Below are 19,431 nucleotides of genomic sequence, written 5' to 3'. Positions count from 1 at the left end.
GGATAGATTAATACGTTGCACTACCTACTTCCGGCGCTTGTTTGGCTGGCAGTTTAAAATGGTTGTGCGCTGTGTGTAACGCCTACTTTTAATGCTTAAATGGCAAGGTTTTTAGACAAGAAAACTGAGAGGCCAACAAAGAGTCCTGCATAACGCACTAAAGGATTAGCGGCACTGTTTTAGTTGTAATATGTTCAAAAAGATGACTGAATTTGGTCCAGATTCCGGGGGGCGCGTTAAGGTAACGTAACTAACGCCACACTCTAGTGTAGGCGAACCACTTTGTGGTTTTTCTATCATTTAAAACAATGAGCAGAATAATTTAACGTGGATTGACATAATTTGACGAAAATCGCGTGATCTGATTCCATTTCTATACTTCTGTATTTGCTACTTGTACCGTTGTCATGTCTGTCTTTAAATTTCTGTATTTTCTCTGTTGGCTGCAGGGAGTGACTATTGTGAAACCTATTGTGTTTGGGAATGTTGCCCGCTACTTTGGAAAGAAGAGAGAAGAGGATGGGCACACACACCAGTGGTCTGTGTATGTGAAGCCTTACAGAAATGAGGTGAGGCATCCACATCAGTAAGAGGGATTTAGCAGGGTCCACAAAATGTGTCATTTACCTGGAAAAGGATACAAAATGCTGTTTGAAAAAACTTAAAAAATATATTTTTCTTCCAGGATATGTCAGCTTATGTGAAGAAGATCCAGTTCAAGCTACATGAGAGCTATGGTAACCCTCTGAGAGGTGAGATGACTGTTTACATTGCAAGTATGAAATATTGAAGGGTTTACTGGAAATAGTAATTATCCATTTTTAATATATGACACTTTTTTCAGAAAATTCATTATTCTGTGAAGCTCTCTGTGTTTCTCTTATTTCCAGTGGTCACTAAGCCTCCATATGAAATCACAGAGACAGGCTGGGGGGAGTTTGAGATCATCATCAAGATCTTCTTCATCGATCCCAATGAGAGACCTGTAAGAGCCAACACAAATAGTTACTTAGCTGTTTCAGAGAAAGTGTCTCAGCTGAGCAGAGGTGCAGTTGTCATCACCGTTGCCTTACAGCAAGCTCCAGGGTTTGAATCCATCATAGAGGTGGACCAGAATGAAAGGGTTGTAATATATTTTGACTGCTTGATGATGGACATTTTAGAGCTTGAGTGTTATGTAGACGCTGTGGTTAGCAGCCTTGCCTCAAAGCAAAGTTTGTCCCTCCTGGTCAGCTGGGCCATTTTTGTGTGGAGCATGTTCTCCCTGTATCTGCATAGCTTCTCTCCGTGTCATCCTCCCACAGTCATACATGTTAGGGTAACTAGTTCTAAATTAGTTGCCTTTCAATCTGTATTAGCTCTGTCATAGACCTGTCCAAGGTATACCCTGCCTCTCACCCTGTGACATCTGGGATAGGTTCCAGCCCATGACCCGGAATTAGACAAGTAGTTAAGAAGATGGATGCGCAGGCGAGCAGTCATCTGCTTTGATTTATTTGGGGGGTGAGGGGAAAGGGAAGAAGGAGACGGGACAAGAGACGCATATGGGAGAGAGCTAGAGTTTAAAATTTCTAATCAGTTTTGTTTATATACCACCAAATCACTTGTTAGGTGAGTGTCTAAACCACCACACTAGTATTGCAAATACACATGTTATAAATAAAAGTAATATACACTTTTGAGTGTGGTGTGCTAATTATCTGAGTGTACAGTTTAAACGGTTCTTCTTTAATGGTTTCTTATAAGAAAAAAAACAAACATCAGAAGCCATCTTATTTATATTTACACAACAGCACTGTGTAATCCTCAGCACTTGATAAGTAATATATAGTTGTATATGAGGATCAGCTTATTTAAAATGTGCCTGTATTCATTTGCTTGAATTTCTGGTTTTGTTTTCTTAGGTGACCTTGTACCATCTATTGAAGCTGTTCCAGTCAGATTCCAGCGCCATGCCCAAGAAGACAGTTGTGTCTGAATTCTACGATGAAATGGTACCATTGCTTTAGACTCTGATGGTGGTTGTTTGTATATCAGTTTGTGTGAGCTCATCAATCGCTGCATGTTATTGTTGAGAGTGAGAACTCTGAATGTGTCGTTTTTCTGTGTTTCAGATCTTTCAGGATCCAACAGCCATGATGCAGCAGCTACTGACCACATCGAGGCAACTCACCCTGGGAGCGTACAAACATGAGACAGAGTGTATGTATTCATATATTCAACACGGTTTAAAAAAACAAAACAAAAAGGCATTCACAAATTTTGAGTCGCTTTTGTCTTCATGTCTGTGCGTTTCTGCAGTCGGTGAACTGGAGCAGAGGACCAAGGAGAAACTGGAAGTGGCAAAGAAGAGAACAAGCCAAGAGATCGCGGAGCTGAAAGACAAACTTAAAGCCAGCAGAGAGAACATCAACCACCTGAAGGCGGAGATTAGAAAACTGGAAGAGGACGGAGACCATAAAGAGCACTGAAAGATGGACAAATATGCTCATGGATGCAATCAGTTGTTGAAGCAATTTTCTGTGCTCCTGCCCTCTCCAAGGATTTAACAAAAAAAAAAGTCAATGTTGTAATTTGTTTGAGGTTTTATTTTTGTTGAGCGTCCAAGGGAATCTTAAACATGTAAATATGTTTTGAGTTGGTAGGAAAGTTCTTTAAAAATGTAGTCGGCCACAAAAACTCCTGTAAACATACAAATGCTCTGTTCTACCTATTAGTTTTTGTTTGTTTGTTTTTTTATTGCAACACTCTAAAGAGTCAGAAATCACAAAGTGTTGTGAGCCTTTTCTTGTAGCTACATCAAGTCTGCTTTTGGTTCTATGCATCTGCGTCTTTGTTTTTGTTTCCCCCAGACATGATCAAACCAGTGAGGGAGAATGATGAAACACAAAGCTGTCATTTCTCTGGTTTGATTTTGAAGCCAGTCTTATTCAGTCATCCTGATATAAGCTCACTATTACTGTGTCAATTAGGACAAACATTTTTGCACTACATTTTGGGCAGCACGGTGGCACGGTGGTTAGCACTGTTTCCGCACAGCAAGAAGGTCCTGAGTTCAATTCCACCATCAGGCCGGGGTCTTTCTGTGTGGAGTTTGCATGTTCTCCCCGTGTCTGCGTGGGTTCTCTCCGGGTACTCCGGCTTCCTCCCACCGTCCAAAGACATGCAGCTTGTGGGGATAGGTTAATTGGATAGTCCAAATTGCCACTAGGTGTGAATGTGTGAGTGAATGTGAGTGCGAATGCTTGTCTGTCTCTGTGTGTTGGCCCTGCGACAGATTGGCGACCTGTCTAGGGTGTACCCTGCCTCTCGCCCTATGATAGCTGGGATAGGCTCCAGCGCCCCCCGCGACCCTGAAAAGGATAAGCGGAAGTGAATGGATGGATGGATTTTTGCACTAGTCACACATGACCTTCAGTGTGAATAGCTTGTCCTTTAGTACTAGTCTCCTCGTGTTTTATGTAAATATTTTTAACGATCGGCTCATAAACATTGGGATACTGCTTTTCTCAATATAAAGAAAGTGACCTGCTGTAAAAAAAAAAAAAAAAAAAAAAAAAAAAAGTATTTGCCCTCTTCCTGTTTTCTTTTTCCTTTTCTTTTTTTTGCATATTTGTTACACATTTCTGGTCATCATTTAATTGGATGCAAACTGCAATTCGTTGACCTGTACCTGTGCATGTGCAATGACAATAAAGTTGAATTCTATTCTAATTCTAATATTAGACAGAAAAAATCTAAGTAAATACACACTGCAGTTTTTAAATAAAGGATTTCATTTATTAAGGGGGAGAGATAAGCTCTCCAATCCTCCTTGGCCCTTTGTGGAGAAAGTAATTATACCTAAACCTAATAACTGATTGTGCCAACCTTGGGAACAAGGACTGCAACTCAGCATTTGTGATAACTGGCACTGATCACTGTGGAGGAATCATGATCCACTTTTCTTTGCAGAATTGTTTTAATTCAGGCACACTGGAGGGTTTGGAACATAAGGTCATGCAAGTAATATACCAAATAATCTCAACTGGATTGAAGTCTGGACTTAAACTAGGTTCTTTTTTTATCATTCAAAGGCAGACTTGCTGTTATGTTTTTGGATCATTGTCCTGCTACATAACCCAACAGTGTTTCAGCTTCGGGGCACACATCGATGGCTGGACATTGGTTGCCATTTTTGCCCAGTCTTTTTCTTGTAGTTGAATTATGAACTCTGACCTGGCTTCTTTTGTGACCTCCTGGATGTACTTTTGGGGTAATTTTGGTGGATCAGCCACTCCAGGGAAGGTTCACCACTGTTCCAAGTTTTCTCTGTTTGTGGATTATGGCTCTCACCGTGGTTCACTAGAGTGCCAAAGCCTTAGAAATGGCTCTGTAACCCTTTCCAGAATGATGGATGTCAATTACTTTTTTCTCATCTATTCTTGAGTTTCTTTAGATCAGCATGATGTGTTTCTTTTTGAGAATCTTTGCTTTGTCAGACAGTTTTAAGTGTTTAGTAATTCACCTGGTCTGGCAGTAATCAGGCAACTGAACCCAGTTTTTCAACATTGTGGTTAATTACATTTTATTTATGATTTAACAAGTAGTACAGTTACTTTTTGACATATCCTGTAGGTCTGGATAGCTTTTTCCTTTAATAAATTAATTCGTTTTTTAAAAACTGCAGTTTATTTTTATCTAAGATTTATCTAAGATTTATTTGATGACCTAAACATTCAAGTTTTACAAACATGCAAAAATTAAGAAATCAGGAAGGGAACGAATACTTTTATAGTGCTATGTTGTACAATCCATATTCAGGGATTCAGCTTTTAGGATTGTCAAGTAATGCAGTACATGAAGTGTAACTAATATTTATAGTTTCTGCACCAGCTAATTTTTAGATTATGGCATAATCTTAGCAGGGCAAAAAAACAAGAACAACGTTGAATACATTTTTAATTCATTCAACCACAATTGGGTTTTTAGTTAATGCATTTTCAGATGAGCAGATCCAAAGTTTAATTTTAAAAGCAATTTGAAATTAAATTGTGTGAAATAATCTAAAAGTTCTCGAGTTTGGTTAAAATCAGCGAGATTCTGATTTCCGAAAGTCAGTGAAAGCATCTAACAGGAAGTTCTCACAGCCTTTGCAGTCCGGACACTAAACCCCGGCTGTGGGTAACTTTGTATCCTCTGGCTGTTTTCTCTGAAAACTGCCAAGTAATTATGGTCAGATACAAAGACCTGCAATGGAAACAGTGTTGTCCAAGTCTGGACTGTTGTGTTTGGTATGTAGTTGTAAGTTTAATACGCGACTGAATTTAGTGGGTTTCCTTGGGTTACATTCCCTTCAGGTTTCCATCAGGTGGAGGAACTCGAGGTAAGTTAAGTCGTATATAAACTACACAAAGTCTCTTTTAAACAGTCCTCATGGGAACCCTAAAGTCACATAGTCCACTGCTGTGTCCGGGTCTCAGTCGTCATTTCAAACCGCTTTCTTCGTTACACTATCTTAAAAAAATATTGAAATTCTCGGTTATCTTACATGAACTAGAACCAGTGACACAGAGACAAATGGGGCTCCTGCACTGCTGCTACAACTGTGGAAAATCCCAAATGAAAAGCAGTCTTTTATTAAAGACGGCATCACTCAAGTTACAAAATTTAATGTAGAGAATATTCCCTTTATTGTGCAGCTATATACCTATTGCACAACTAAATAGCTGTCTCTCTCTCTCACACACACACACACACTCAAGAGAGACAGTCAAATCTGTGTCTGTATCGACTTTATTTATTCAAATTATGATTATAATAATCATAATTATAATTACCTGGTCCTGCGGAAGATTTCTTCCTGTTAAAAGGGAATATTTTCCTTCCCACTGTCGCCAAAACACTCGCTAATACGGGGTCATATGATGGTTGGGGTTTTCTCTGTATGTATTATTGTGGGGTATACCTTACAATATAAAGCGACTGTTGAGGCGACTGTTGTTGTGATTTAGCGCTGAATAAATAAAATTGTATTGAAATTGAATGATTTTATTACTTTTATTTTGGCTGAGGTATAATAATTAATATATTAATTATTAATAATAATTATTAGGAACATTGGCGGTGGAATCAATGTTTAAAATACTGATTTAAAAATATTTTTCTTTTTTAAAAATATAGGTATTACAGCGGTTTTCTCCTTCATAAAATATCCCACAACCGCGGCGAGTTTGTCGGGTCACGTGATCAAAGGGTTTTTCGCACTGACGTCAGAGAAGCCGAGCTGGTACCGAGATATGGTCCGTAACCGTCCTGCTGCATTACCAAGAACTTCACATTTTTTCTTTGAACGACGTCCTGCTAACAGCCGGCTTAACGTTTCCTGTCGACAGTCCCTCCAGGCTAATGCTGCAGTGATGTAAACTGTGCTGCAAAATGCGTGCAGCTCCTCATAAATGCTGCTCATTAAAACAGTCCGAAGCTAACGTTTATGCAGCGAACATGTCTCCTCGCTAAGGAAAGCACTGGTGGTATTCTGCTGAGTTCAAGTTTTCGGGAAGGTTACTGAAGGTAGGTGCTTGAACCTGACGTTAGACGACGCTTGTGGTATACGATAATGCTATGGTGGCCTGTTCCTAGAGTCATTGTTTTCCTTTTGGTAAAATACAGTGTGCAGTGTTTCCTTGTTACGCTTGGTGAGGATATAATGGTTTAGTTTGTCAGTAGTGGTTTGTCGTTTGTAGTTTGCGCTCCTTATCGCGTGTTTGACACCTTTGCAACAGGAAACGGATGATTGTCATAATGTGCAGGTTAAACTCGATCAGTTGGCAGCTGTTGTCATGTTCAGACACTACCCAATATAGTTATTTACTTTCATGAATTCTTAATTAATTTCACAGCAGTATATATGATTAAGTCTATTTCTAACTTGTGTCAAGGTTATTTCTAGCAGGTGGTGTCCAGTTTTTAGAGCTAATATGTGCGTTTATTCAACAGTAAAGTGATATTTTTCTTGAATTCAGGAAAAGCCTGACTCGAGGTTGTGTTTGTTGTTTATACAACCATAGCAGGCATGCTGGCTAGCTGCTGTTTTGATTGTCATCCACAGAGCCCCATTGTTAACCTGGTGTGTGTGTGTGTAAGGTCCATTCACGAGTGCATCATCAGCATGTCATGGTTTAATGTGTGGATTTCCCCACAGAGAGCAAGTGCACTTTGGGTTTTTTTGTTGTTGTTGTTGTTGCATAACTGCATTAGATGTAGTGGTTTATTTACTCAATTTCCCTCTGGGATAAAGTTTCTCTGATTCTGATTATTTCTCTTTGCATAAGAGGATCCATGAAGGAAGCATTGCTGAGTGCATGATAGTTAGTGAGGGTGTATTCCAAACTCTGATAGTTGTGGATAATAGCAGGATAAGGAAGGGCTGTGATTAGACTTCTTGGCTTTCTCGTGTCTAAATGCCTTCATAAATATATGCTTCTTTATCTGATGAAATCATTATTCACTTTGGTCACACACCCAGCCCTGTTTGAATGCTTTACGGCAAGGCAGACTCCATTTAAAGTTTAATTCTGCACCACCATGTTTGAAGGAGACATTCACCCCCCCCCCCAAAATAGCAGTTTAAGGTACCCATGAGTTCTTGCACCTGTTAAGCTTTAATATGGTAAACAGTAGAATTACAGTGCAAATGTCTTTAGATTTGTGTGTGTCAGAACATCAGTTACTTCTCAATTGCTATTACTCAAGAGAAAAAAGCTGTCAACACACTTCTTCCTGCCAGCAAGTCGTCAATTATAAAAGCAGTGGCAAGGTTTGAACAACTGAATTTAATGCACAGTGGAAGCATTTAAATGTCACTTCAGATAATAGTTTTATTTGAATACAGTAAAGCTGATCTCACTGTGCCTGATTATCATCTTTTTGTCTCATGCAAAGTGTTGCAGTTTAACTGTCTGCTGTTTGTGTGTTCTGTTATCAGTACAGTACTATCAGTGAAAGGGGCCGGGCTTTAACTTGGTTCCAGTTGTGTTTATGTAATGTCTTTGTTCTCAGTGTCTTCTGGTATAATTGTGGTTCTGCTCGCTGTGAAGGACTTTGCAGCACTGTTGTAAAGTTAATACTGTGTTTGTGTGTCAGTGCTAGGTGTGGTTGGGGCGCTGAAGCCATGGAGAAGCCATCATCTTCAGACAGAGCTGAGCTCGAGGAGAGAAAAGGCCTGGTGGAGGTAATGCACATTATCAGCTGCAATTAGATGGCGCCATGGTTTAAATGGAAAGTTCACCGCAAAATGAAATATAAATGTTTTTCCTCTTGCCTGCAATCCTCTTAATACAGCACCATCACCCCAAAAGAGATCTGCCTTCTGTTGAATATAATGGAAAAAGATGGCACATGTTGAATTTTGATAAGGTTTTGTTGAAAGCGTTGGTATTCTCACACCCACCCATCCATCCTCCGCTTGTCCAAAGTTGGGTTGCGGTGGCAGCAGGTATTAGCTTGAGCAGTGTATTCTATATGTCCTTCTCCCCAACCAGACTTTCCACTTCCTCCTGGGGTATCCCAAGGCACTCTCCCAGGCCAGATGAGATATATGATCTCTCCAGAGGGTTCAGGGTCTACTTTGGGGTCTCCTCCCAGTTGGGCTTGCCCAGGAGGTGTGCCAGAACCACCTCAGCTGGCTCCTTTTGACATGCAGGAGCAGCGTCTCTACTCTGAGATCCCTCCACATGTCTGAAGCCCTCACCCTATCTCTAAGGCTGAGCCCAGTCACCCTGGGGAGGAAACTGTTACTTGTATTTCCGATTTCAGTCTTTAGTAATTTTCTGTGTGGGGAACCAAATGAAATCCTACATAGATCTTCAGTGTAGCTGTATTATTATCTGATTGTGAACACAGTGTGGAAGCAGAGCAAGGGAAAAAAAGAGACTGAGGAGTGCAGAAGCAACACTGCCATGAGTTCGATCTATTTGCTTTTCAGTGTCCAACTGTTGGGGGAAAAAAAAGGCCAGCCCTGGTAAACTTTGAAACCGGTTTTTAATTCCCATTCTGAAACACACCTGTGCTTTTTCTTTTGACCTGCCAAATGTAATTACATGTTAAAATAGGTGCTTTGAAAAGGCTTTGCAATTACTGCTCAGGTCATTAACTCGTGATAACTGTTAAAGGGACTTCTTAGTGTTTTTAAAACTGTTGTGTAATCCTGATGTATGTGTAAGGCTACGTTCACACTGCAGGTCTTAATGCTCAATTCCGATTTTTTTATCAAATCCGATTTTTTTGTCTGCTTGTTCACACTACAAATAAAATGCGACAGTAAACGCGCTCTAGTGTGAACGCTCAAAGCGGCCCGCATGCGCAAAAGAAGACGTCACACACAACGCGCTCTGTTTAGACCCAGAGCAAACTATTGTTTGACTGATGGCCCTTAATATAAAGACTTCGGACTTTACGTTTCCCAATTTTTGCTTTAAATTATTCTGTTATTTACATAATAATGTAAATAACCTAATAATGATCCTTATTGCAGTTTTAGAGGAGCGGTGCTTCAAAGGATAGTAGCAGATTTCTGTCAGAATCTGCAGATTATACAGTACAAATAAAATGTTCCCGTTGTCTTTCCAACAGTTTCACTGACATCTACACTGGATGGCCAGGAAGCGTTCGCGATGTCTTCTCGGGCGCTTCTCCGGCGCTGATAATTGGCATCTGTCTTGTGTCAGTGACATAAAAGACGGATTTAATGCGACATGACCGTTCAAACAGCAGTCGCTTTCTAAAACATCAGATATGTATCAGATTCAGTACCACATACGAAAGTGACCCAGATCGGATTTGAAAATATCGGATTTGTGCCGTTCACACTGGCATACCATGATCGGATATGGGTCGCGTAGGGTCAAAAAAATCGGATTTGATGCGCTTTCGCCTGCAGTGTGAACGTAGCCTTAGTCTTTTATGCCAGAAGAATTTGCAGAATTTAATAAAAGCACTGATTTTATTCTTTTTTCTTTAATACTTCAACAAGGCTATAGGAACAGGAACATTTTTAACAGGATTGTTGCTTATTTCTAACTTTCAGCATTTCACCAGCTACGACTAACTTTTTTTTTTTTTTTGGACGTTCTCACTACGTTTTTGTATGTTAAGTGTTCATTTAAAATTCTTAAAAATGTTTAGGAGAATTCAAGTTTACTATAGTTTCTGTGTGTACTCATGGTTCAGGATGGTGGTGAGCCTAGAGGTGCTGAGGGTGGAGAGGTGGATGCTCGGACTCCAAGGAAGAGCAGCTCCTCCCGCAAAAGCTTCCGCCTGGACTACCGACTGGAGGTAAAACCCTCTATTACTGTCACCCTGCTGTCTAATAAAACCCAAATCCTGAGGCTTCAGTTTCACCTCAGAGCTTCTCCTTTCTGTGAAGTCCTCCTCTCTAGTTCTGCATGATGTGTTTTGTTACATCTGAGTTGGGCTTTTCATGCCATGGATCACACAGTGTTCTTAAACTGGTTACATCAGGTGGTTGCTGTGTCTGTATCTGCATTAGTATGCTTTAAAGCTCATCTCACAGAAAGAGAAGTTTTTCTGTTGTTATTAATCCTGTCAGAAAAAGCTCCCTTGTTCTGTGGCGTTCCACAGGGATCATTTTTGGAACTATCCTGTTTAGCTTGTAGACGTTAACTCTCGGACAGATAATATCTAATTTATAAAAACCTTTCTACAAACTGTTTGATTGCCTTCAAGTTTTAGTTAAATGACAATTTCTACAGTTCATTTCTGATGAAAGAGACTCTTACCATTTCCCCAGATAGCGCAATCCCAAGGTTCAAACAAGGCAGTACGTTTGTGAGTTCTTCTGTTAAATCTAGCTTATGTAACCTTGGGGTTATGTTGAATAGTTCCCTGTCTTTAGGCTGTTATCTCAGGAGTGGAACTTATTTATTTCATCAAAGGGGCATCATTTTGCTCCAAAACTCTGGAATGAGTTGTCCTCACCTCTTTGTTTTATTGATTCAGATGGGGCTTTTAAAAATGGGTAAAGTCAGGCTTTGGCGTCTTTGTGTCTGACTTAGTTTTGTTCGTGTGTCCGTTTTGTTGTTTTGCATTTATTTAATGTTTCTTAAATAAAATGTCACTTTGTGACTTTGCCTGTTAAAAATAAACTTTTACAGTTATTATTTTATATAACTGTCGATTCCAAAATGACTTGCTAACATAGCAAATATGCTATTGTTTACTTTTTTTGCAGGAAGAAGTGACAAAGTCGTGTCGGGACAAACATGGCCGCTGGGCTAACCCCTGGCCAACGTGGTGCTTTCCTTCCTACTCGATGCTGTTCAGGTTCCTGTTCTTAGAAAAAGATAACAGCAATGTACCTGCTAGTAAAGAGGTAGGTAATCATTACTTATAATCACCAGTTTACTCTTAGCTGTTGGTTTTAATCCAAGTCGCAGTGAAGCGTCACTAATCAATGTTTGAAATGTACAGGTCTCAAGTTTATATAGAAAACAGCTGTTGGCAAAATTTAGCCTCCTTGGAAAGGAGTTCAGGACAAATACATCTTTACTAAGAATCACTGGCCTTTTTCATCTCACACACACACTATTTATAGGTCTTATTGGAAAACCTGCTGAGCTCAGTGAGGGCTTAACAAGCTACTTTCACACTGCAACAGAAAAAAGGTTAACCCTTTATTAGCACAGACTCTACTGTTTGTTGCTATATTCAAACTTTTAAAAATAGGTGTGCTTACCAACTACTAGCAAATTCATAGGTGTAAAGTACAGTTATAGCAAAGGTGGCCTTCAGCGTTAAGTAATTTGCCCCTCCTGCACCCATCTGTTTCATTCCTTCTTACATCTTACTTCTTACTTTGTCTGTTATTTATTTTGATGGATGGCCTGTTCCTCTCCCTTGTCTCTCTGTCCCTAAAGGCCCTGGATCGTGAGCTCCCTGTGATGGAGCCATACTTTGTGCAGAACCCAAACCTCTCTGGCTCTGGTCCAGGACTGAGAGTCACATGGCTGGGCCATGCCACAGTTCTGGTTGAAATCGATGGGGTGAATGTTCTGACAGACCCAATCTTCAGTCAGAGGGCATCGCCGATCCAATATATGGGACCCAAAAGATTCAGAGGTCCTCCTTGCACTGTGGACCAGGTTCATATATATATACCTATATTTTTGTTTGTTAAAATGTCTTCTTTATTCCTCCACCTTTAAGTTTCTTTTTTTACTTTCCTGCCAACAGCTTCCTAGGATTGATGCAGTGGTCATCAGTCATTCTCATTACGATCATCTGGATGCTGGATCTGTAGCCAGTCTTAATGCTCGCTTCGGAGGAGAGCTACGCTGGTACGCGAGGTGGATCAGTGGTCCGCAATATTATTTCCATTCATGTCATATGTTCACTTCCCACTGTCAAACAGTTTGTCCTTAGTGCATTATTAGAAATTACATGTACCTTTTTGCATTGTGTGTGTGTGTGTCTCAGGTTCGTGCCAATGGGTTTGATGGACTGGCTGGTGAAGACGGGCTGTGAGAATGTGATGGAGCTGGACTGGTGGGAGGAGAACTGTGTCCCAGGTCATGATGATGTCACGTTTGTTTGCACACCCTCGCAGCACTGGAGCAAACGCACAGCATGGGATGATAACAAAGTAAGATAATAAAAACAACAACAATGTGCACATTATTGCTTACTTGTTTAATAAGATTTAGTGAAGTGACATTACCCTAAACAAGCCAACAGCAGAACTTTGTCATTTTTATAGGAGAACAAATTCTGTTTAAACCTTTATCTTGAATTCAAAACAGAGTTGATAAAATTCAGGTCTTTTTTTTTTTTTTTAAACATTTTTTCCAGTCTTTATGGAGCAGCTGGACCGTTTTGGGTCCAGACCATCGTTTCTTCTTTGCTGGCGACACTGGCTACTGTTCTTCCTTTGCGGAAATAGGACGACGCTTTGGACCATTTGACCTTGCAGCAATCCCTATCGGAGCATACCTGCCCAGGTAATACACATGTGCACTTTATTAAGAACATCCCTACACTCTAATGTTTGGCCACTGAATCTGCTTTTGTAATGCACATTCAGAACACGTCTAAGGATTATTTTAACATTTCTACAGACTGTACTTTGTCACAATTACAAAAAAATAAATAGTTTTCTAAATAAGTAAACATATGTGGGAAAATGATGGCACTGTAGATTCAGTTTTTATTTACTCTGTTCTAGAGGAACATTCATGTTTCAACAACAGTAAGGTCTAATGTAATGCACTAAAATAAAAAGCAACAAAAATGGAAATTACACCAGATTTTCAGTCAAAATTATAAAGGTAGAGTTAATTGCAGTTAACTCTACTTACACTTGCACACGGTTAGAAATGCAGACTCTAAGCTATTAATTTTTCTATAATGCTGTGCCTATTGTAACAAAAACAGATATGAAAGACTACTTGAATATTACTTGGTTTTTCAGAGACGTGATGAAAGGACAGCATGTAGATCCAAAGGAGGCCGTTCAGATTCACGAGGACCTTCAGGCCAGACAGTCGGTGGCCATTCACTGGGGCACCTTTGCCCTCGCGTATGAGGTAATGTCACACAAATACATTTATTTAGTTATTGATGCCTTATATATTCTTTAGATAAATACTTAAAACCTAATTGATTTGCATTGGCCCCCTAATGCCTGAGATTTGAAAAGATGGAATAGTCAATTCTGTAGCATCAGAGAATCCACTTACCAGCTCAAAAAAATGTGTTTATTAAGTTTGTGGTTTTATGTTGGACTATTGACTATTCACTGGACTACTGCACAGTGAATTTAAAGATTCTTATTGTCACCATGACATTGCCACCGTGAATACTTCAACTTTGCTTTAAAACATATTAGTTATAGGTTAAACTCATGATGCTATTTCCATTACTCAATGCATACCTCTTGTAATCAAAATTTGATTTTGTCCATATCTCAATATCTTCCCAAGATTAACTTCCAGTGATCACTCCTGCGTTACTGTTGTAACAGACATGTCTGAGTTGTGAGCCTCCAGTAGTCTTTTTTTCCCTCTAACCGCATTTCTTTAACAAGCAAACACATCTTTATATTTGTGCTTTGGTCATGCTTAATGTTCACATTTGTTTTTGGTGTATATCTTTTGACGTATTTGAGCTACCCTACTAAGTCCTGGTGTACTAAATAGAGGACATCCTGGGCTTTCCAATGATATGTCATGTGTTTGGGTCCCCTTTTAGCTACAAAAAGGAAGGAAATCACAAAAAAAAAAAATCAATGGGAAGATTCTTTTTTCCTCTGTTCTCATGAGGATATAATCATTTTGAAACAAGTTTTATAATGCTGACTGGTGTTTCTATTTTTTTTTTTTTTTACAACAAAGGTTACATAATGCAAGGTATTTCAGTAGCATTACAAGAAAACCAAAACCTTAGGAATGTAACCTTCATGTATTTATTGCATAACTATAATAGTTTAAGTGTTGCATATACCCAATAAATTGCTAACTGTGTTAAGGTGCTGTTAGATTAGGAGGAATGAGATATTCATGGGGCTCAAATTCGTATTTTGTTACTAATATACGACCTCACTTCCAAAGTTGTTGAGGCGCTGTATGAAATGTAAATAAAAACAGAATGCAGTGATTTTCAAATCTCATAAACCCATATTTGATTGACAATGAAACATAAACAATGTATCAAATGATTGGAGACATTTTATCATTTCCTGAAAAATATTGGCTCATTTTGAATTTGATGGGAGCAGCATATGTCAAAAAAAGTTGGGATGGAGGCAACAAAAGATTGGAAAACTAAGTGATACTAAAAAGAAACAGCTGGAGGAACACTTTACAACTAATTAGTTTTATTGGCAGCGGGTCATTAACATGATTGGGTATAAAAAGAACATCTTAGGGTTTCTTCAAAGTGACCTTAACCACCCTGAAAAAAACTGCATTTGTAAATTATTTAAAAAATTATAAAATTGACTTAAAAAGACTTTAAATAGTACATATCATCTGCAGATTTCAGATAATCTGGAGAAATCTCTGTGTGCAAGGGCCAAGGTTAAAAATCAGTAATGATGCCCTAAAAACTTTGAGCCCACAGGTGTAACTGCATTAAAATTTGCATGATTCTGTCATGAAAAATCAGTGCAAGGTCTCAGGAACACTTCCTGAAATCACTCAGTGAGTACAGTTTACCATGCTATCCACAAATGTGGGCTAAATCTACATCATGAAAACAAGTAGCCGTATAGGGATAGGCATAAGATCTTCAGCAGGCTACAGCTCATTTAAAATGAACCAAGTCAGATTAGAATAATGAGACAGCATTTCTCTCCCGAAGCTGGTCTACTCATTACCCAGTCATTTATGGACTGTTTATCTTGTGGAAAACACAGATTTATGAGATTTGCAAGTCATCATTCTCTTTTTATTTACATTTTACAGAGCGTTCCAACTTTTGAGGTTGCAATAGACCAAAGAGCTACTCTGCGAGTGCCACATTAATGCAAGAGCTCGTTGTCTAGATAGATAGTGTTGTAATACTATTATGTTCTGGTAACACAGTAAAACAAAGGTTTCATTGTTGAGCTGCATGAGTATTCCTGCAGCCGTCACAGTTTAATGCAGCCTCTGTTGAAATCAAAGTGATATAAATGTAATAATCACTGAAAAATCTGCAGAACTAAACTAAAACTGAATGTGTTGGAGTTGCTGCTCGAACGATATCTTAACACGCATGTTTTCTCTTGTCATGCAGTATTACCTCGATCCACCTCTTCAACTCAGAGAGGCTTTGGAACAGAAGGGACTGAAACCAGATTCTTTCTTCACTTTGCATCACGGGGAGTCTCGCCTTATATCTGCACAGGACGAAGACGTCTTCGACTGATGTCCGGCGTTTTCGTGGCCCGTTTCTATAGATTTGTCTGTAACAAAGTGCAGTAAATTCATAACATACAGAATCCCTGTTTTTAAAAAAGGTTGTAATAATTGCATATGTATATGCAGCCTGTATCAACTAGAAATCAAAACTAGGCCACAACATTAAATGTTTGCACTGCCATCACATGGTCATTGGTAGGCAGTACTACCTACAGGAGCTGTGACTCCACTAGAAAATTAAGTTCTTTTAGTTTGCACGAGAGGGGGGAGGGGGAGTGCATTTTTAAAAGCAAAGATCAGTTCTTCTCATATTTCATGAATAAGCAAAATGTATAAGATTCACTTGATTCTGGAATCTGTACTTGGTTCTGTCTGGTAGTCAGTGTGGCAAATGAAACATGGTAAAAGTATATCAAACAAATTTAGAGAACTAGATTTTTTAAATTTGAAATATATTAAAAACATCAACAACTTTTTGTATTGCCAAACAAGTAATCTTATTTTGTGCAGCTCAGTATTTGTGAAATGCTAACTTGCATTCTGGTGTGCATTATTTTGATTGAAATTTCATGGTGTGCACACTGCTTTACAACCAAGGAGAGAAAAATTCTCTGCAGGTACAATTTTACAGATTAGAAGATCTGGTTAAAATTCATCTGCTGTGCTTATATCTTAAGTAAAGTTTTCTTTCAGGATCTTAGAAGCTGTAATATGAAAGAAATACTAGAGGATAGAGGATTTTGTGGTGTAATAATATTTCAACATTGGTGTTAAGTCATGCAACACTACAAAGATGTTTTTCTGAATGTGCTATGAGAACCCAAAATTGAGAGACGCAAAAATAGTTTATCTATTTTCACAGTCTGAAACTCTCAGCGACCGAGTGCCGATAGCAAACGCGGAGCAGTGCTGTCTAGATGTAGAAGTTGAGCTGGGTTCAGCTTCGTGCCTTGCAAATATTATGCACTGCTGCAGGTTTAGACATTTGGCTTTGATGCTGTGAAACCACAGTTTCTTTCTTTGCTTATCAGTGTGATCATTTCCATTTTTACCTTTCAGTTTTTAGCCGGATGGGTTTGCTTCAAAGAGCAACAGTAGATTAGCGTTTTTGAACACAGTTGAAGCAAAATTCGGTTTTTAATGCCTGAATGTATGAACACATAACAGCACAATGTTGAGCTCATGTACTGCAGTAACAGGTTTATAAAGGTAAAAAGAAAAATGTTGTTTACATGTCACAGTGTCACTGATTTACAGAATAAATATTACTTTGCATTTAAAATGTAGTTGTTTTTTTTTCTTCTTTTTTGTTAGTAGTAAGATCTAAAAGATGAAAAATGTGCACACTTTTCAAACATTAGTGCCCAAAGTGTTAGCATTGCAACAGGCACACTGGTAGACAAAAACAGGTGGGAATTTTCAACAGCGAGAAGTACTCTGGCGTCTTGATTCTGTACTTCTACCCCCCAAATTATTACTGTCATTTAAACAGGTCAGTGTATGAAATAACACCGACAGGCTTAGAGATTGATTTAAAGCCCCCAGCAAACAGCTGCTAACTGGATATTCTTTTTCTGACCACTGTGCAAGCCCTAGCTTTGGTTGTGTGGGAAAATCCAAATTTAACTTAAGTCATTTAAAGCTCATTTCTTCCTCATTCTGATGCTTAAATGTACTGAGTTGCTATTTGGCTGATTAGATATTTGCTGGCATTTGAACAGGTGCACCGAAAGAAGAGTAATTTACTTTAGTCCCCTTCTTTATTCTATTTTCCATGGATATAGTTTTGAAATTCCACATTTCACTTTTTATTGATCGGGCTAAAGACTGGATTTCAATTTGGTTAAAATTACTAATATGAACATAAGTTTAACAATTGAGTTAAAACGAACCAGAGCTAAATATTTGAGAAAAAAGATTTTAGGGACAGTCAAGTTTTAATTTGCCCAACAAAGGTAAGGAAGTTATTATAAAATATGAATTCAAACCCTTTTGCATAGCAGCACATGGCTACCCAGGGATGTCCAGTACATCCAAATAGTTCTTGGAAAAAAAAATCTTGCATAACATTTTCTAATTAAGACAAATATCTAAAAACTAAAGATTTTTTTCTTTTTCTGCATTTTCATGCTGTTTCTTTTCCCTTTGATTGTCTACATGCACTTTTCCTTCTCCTAATGGCAGATGCATGTGCACATTAATACGAACGACACAAGGTGGCAGCATCTGCCTTTCCCCCCTCACAATATAGTGACGTGAAAAGTTTGAGGAGCACAGCTTCAAATATTAATTCAGACATGAGTGCTCCTGTTTATATTCAGTAAACGCATACTACTTATATACATTACAAAACGCAAAATTCAGTTTGTGAGCACAACTTTAAAGGATGCATTCATGCAGAAACAGGAAGCGCATGCTCCCTGATTCTGATATTGGCCCAGATGTGTAAACAAGGAAAACTCACATTAAAGGTTGTTTAGACAGACTGTAGCTGCATGACAAATGATTTACACATGGCTTTCTGCTATTTTAAGTGGACACTAACACAATGGGAGAAGAGCTGAGATAAGAAAAGGGTACAAGATAAGGTTTGGTAAAAGATGCCAAATCTGGGAGTGGAACAAGTTTGCTTTGCTGATAAAACTGTCTTTGATTAATGTCCTAACATTTTTTTTTATCACTGACTCACACAATTTCTTCAGAGACTATTTTGATTTGACAAAAAGTGAAAGACGTAAGATGTAAAGGATTAAAAAAAAAAAAAAAGCAGAATAATGTTTGTCAACTGTTGTTTGAATGCTTCAAAACTGAACTACGTTTTAGAACAAAACTGCAGCTTCAGCTGCAGACAAGTATGGCAGTGTGCATTTTCCACAAAAATCCTTATTTAAAACTGCATTTTACCAAAAGTAAAATGAAAAAACGCCAGGAAGAACAAAAATTCACGAAACACAACGGAAGCGTTTTTATGGAGAATAAGACTAGCAAGCTAACAGTAAACGGCTAATAGCAAACATGACTCTACAATATTATATGAACCATATGATTAAAACACACATTACCTGCTATTTTTCCCTCGCTCACAACACCAATGAATCCTCCACATCCTTAAAATTTGTCTCAGAACAATCCTTCACATGTTTTTGGATTCTGCTGCTGTTCCGTCACTAATGTCTCCCCCAAAAACACTTCCGTTGTGTTTTTGTAAGGTTGCTTCTACTTCCATTTCGTTTTCCTCAACTTCCGTTGTGTGTATTTGTATGTCTTTTTAATCTATTTCCACTGTGTTTTATGCTCTTTCACAGTGCTTTTCACTGAAAAACTGCTTTCCTTAGATATGAAAGAAACAGCAACTGCATAGAAAAACTGTCACCAATTTAGAACAGCCCAAAAGCACAGCATTTAGAGGTACTAGAAATAAGTTGTTTACTTGACCGTAGCTTAAGCTTTTTCTTTCCATATACTGGATGGAAAGAGTTCCCACCAGTTTAAGTCTTAATTTGAAATAGAGACAAAAAAAATGTTTAAATCAAAT

General features: G+C 38.6%; 2 protein-coding genes across 4 annotated transcripts; both read left to right on the top strand.

Annotated features, from left to right (window-relative positions):
* Positions 1-6: 6 nt before the first annotated feature.
* On the top strand, positions 7-2,824 carry yeats4 (YEATS domain containing 4). The gene is made up of 7 exons (XM_031726578.2): positions 7-241; positions 450-569; positions 686-752; positions 891-985; positions 1,905-1,994; positions 2,115-2,202; positions 2,302-2,824. Exons 1-7 carry the CDS (start codon positions 191-193, stop codon positions 2,469-2,471), a joined length of 681 nt encoding a protein of 226 aa, XP_031582438.1. The 5' UTR covers positions 7-190; the 3' UTR covers positions 2,472-2,824.
* A 2,306-nt stretch (positions 2,825-5,130) lies between these two features.
* Positions 5,131-17,178, top strand: napepld (N-acyl phosphatidylethanolamine phospholipase D). Of its 3 annotated transcripts, none has more exons than XM_039601099.1 (10): positions 5,131-5,365; positions 8,125-8,212; positions 10,210-10,314; positions 11,231-11,371; positions 11,916-12,140; positions 12,232-12,335; positions 12,475-12,640; positions 12,847-12,995; positions 13,466-13,572; positions 15,778-17,178. In XM_039601099.1, exons 1-10 carry the CDS (start codon positions 5,235-5,237, stop codon positions 15,957-15,959), a joined length of 1,398 nt encoding a protein of 465 aa, XP_039457033.1. In that variant the 5' UTR covers positions 5,131-5,234; the 3' UTR covers positions 15,960-17,178. The 3 variants fall into 3 exon arrangements, with proteins under 3 accessions (XP_039457033.1, XP_031582446.1, XP_039457034.1); XM_031726586.2 differs by having other exon boundaries at positions 13,466-13,580; positions 15,772-17,178; XM_039601100.1 differs by lacking the exon at positions 5,131-5,365 and adding an exon at positions 6,235-6,552.
* The last annotated feature ends 2,253 nt before the right edge of the window (positions 17,179-19,431 follow it).

This window comes from Oreochromis aureus, linkage group 17 (assembly GCF_013358895.1).
Source record: "Oreochromis aureus strain Israel breed Guangdong linkage group 17, ZZ_aureus, whole genome shotgun sequence".
Classification (NCBI taxonomy): Eukaryota; Metazoa; Chordata; class Actinopteri; order Cichliformes; family Cichlidae; genus Oreochromis; species Oreochromis aureus.
This window is presented reverse-complemented; position numbering and strand designations above follow the sequence as displayed.

Coding starts and splice junctions, on each gene's coding strand:
- yeats4 (XM_031726578.2), top strand. CDS start 191: ATGTTCAAAAAGATGACTGAATTTGGTCCAGATTCCGGGGGGCGCGTT. Junction 986..1,904: donor TCGATCCCAATGAGAGACCT/GTAAGAGCCAAC, acceptor TTGTTTTCTTAG/GTGACCTTGTACCATCTATT. Junction 1,995..2,114: donor CTGAATTCTACGATGAAATG/GTACCATTGCTT, acceptor TCTGTGTTTCAG/ATCTTTCAGGATCCAACAGC.
- napepld (XM_039601099.1), top strand. CDS start 5,235: ATGGAAACAGTGTTGTCCAAGTCTGGACTGTTGTGTTTGGTATGTAGT. Junction 8,213..10,209: donor AGAGAAAAGGCCTGGTGGAG/GTAATGCACATT, acceptor CTCATGGTTCAG/GATGGTGGTGAGCCTAGAGG. Junction 10,315..11,230: donor GCCTGGACTACCGACTGGAG/GTAAAACCCTCT, acceptor CTTTTTTTGCAG/GAAGAAGTGACAAAGTCGTG.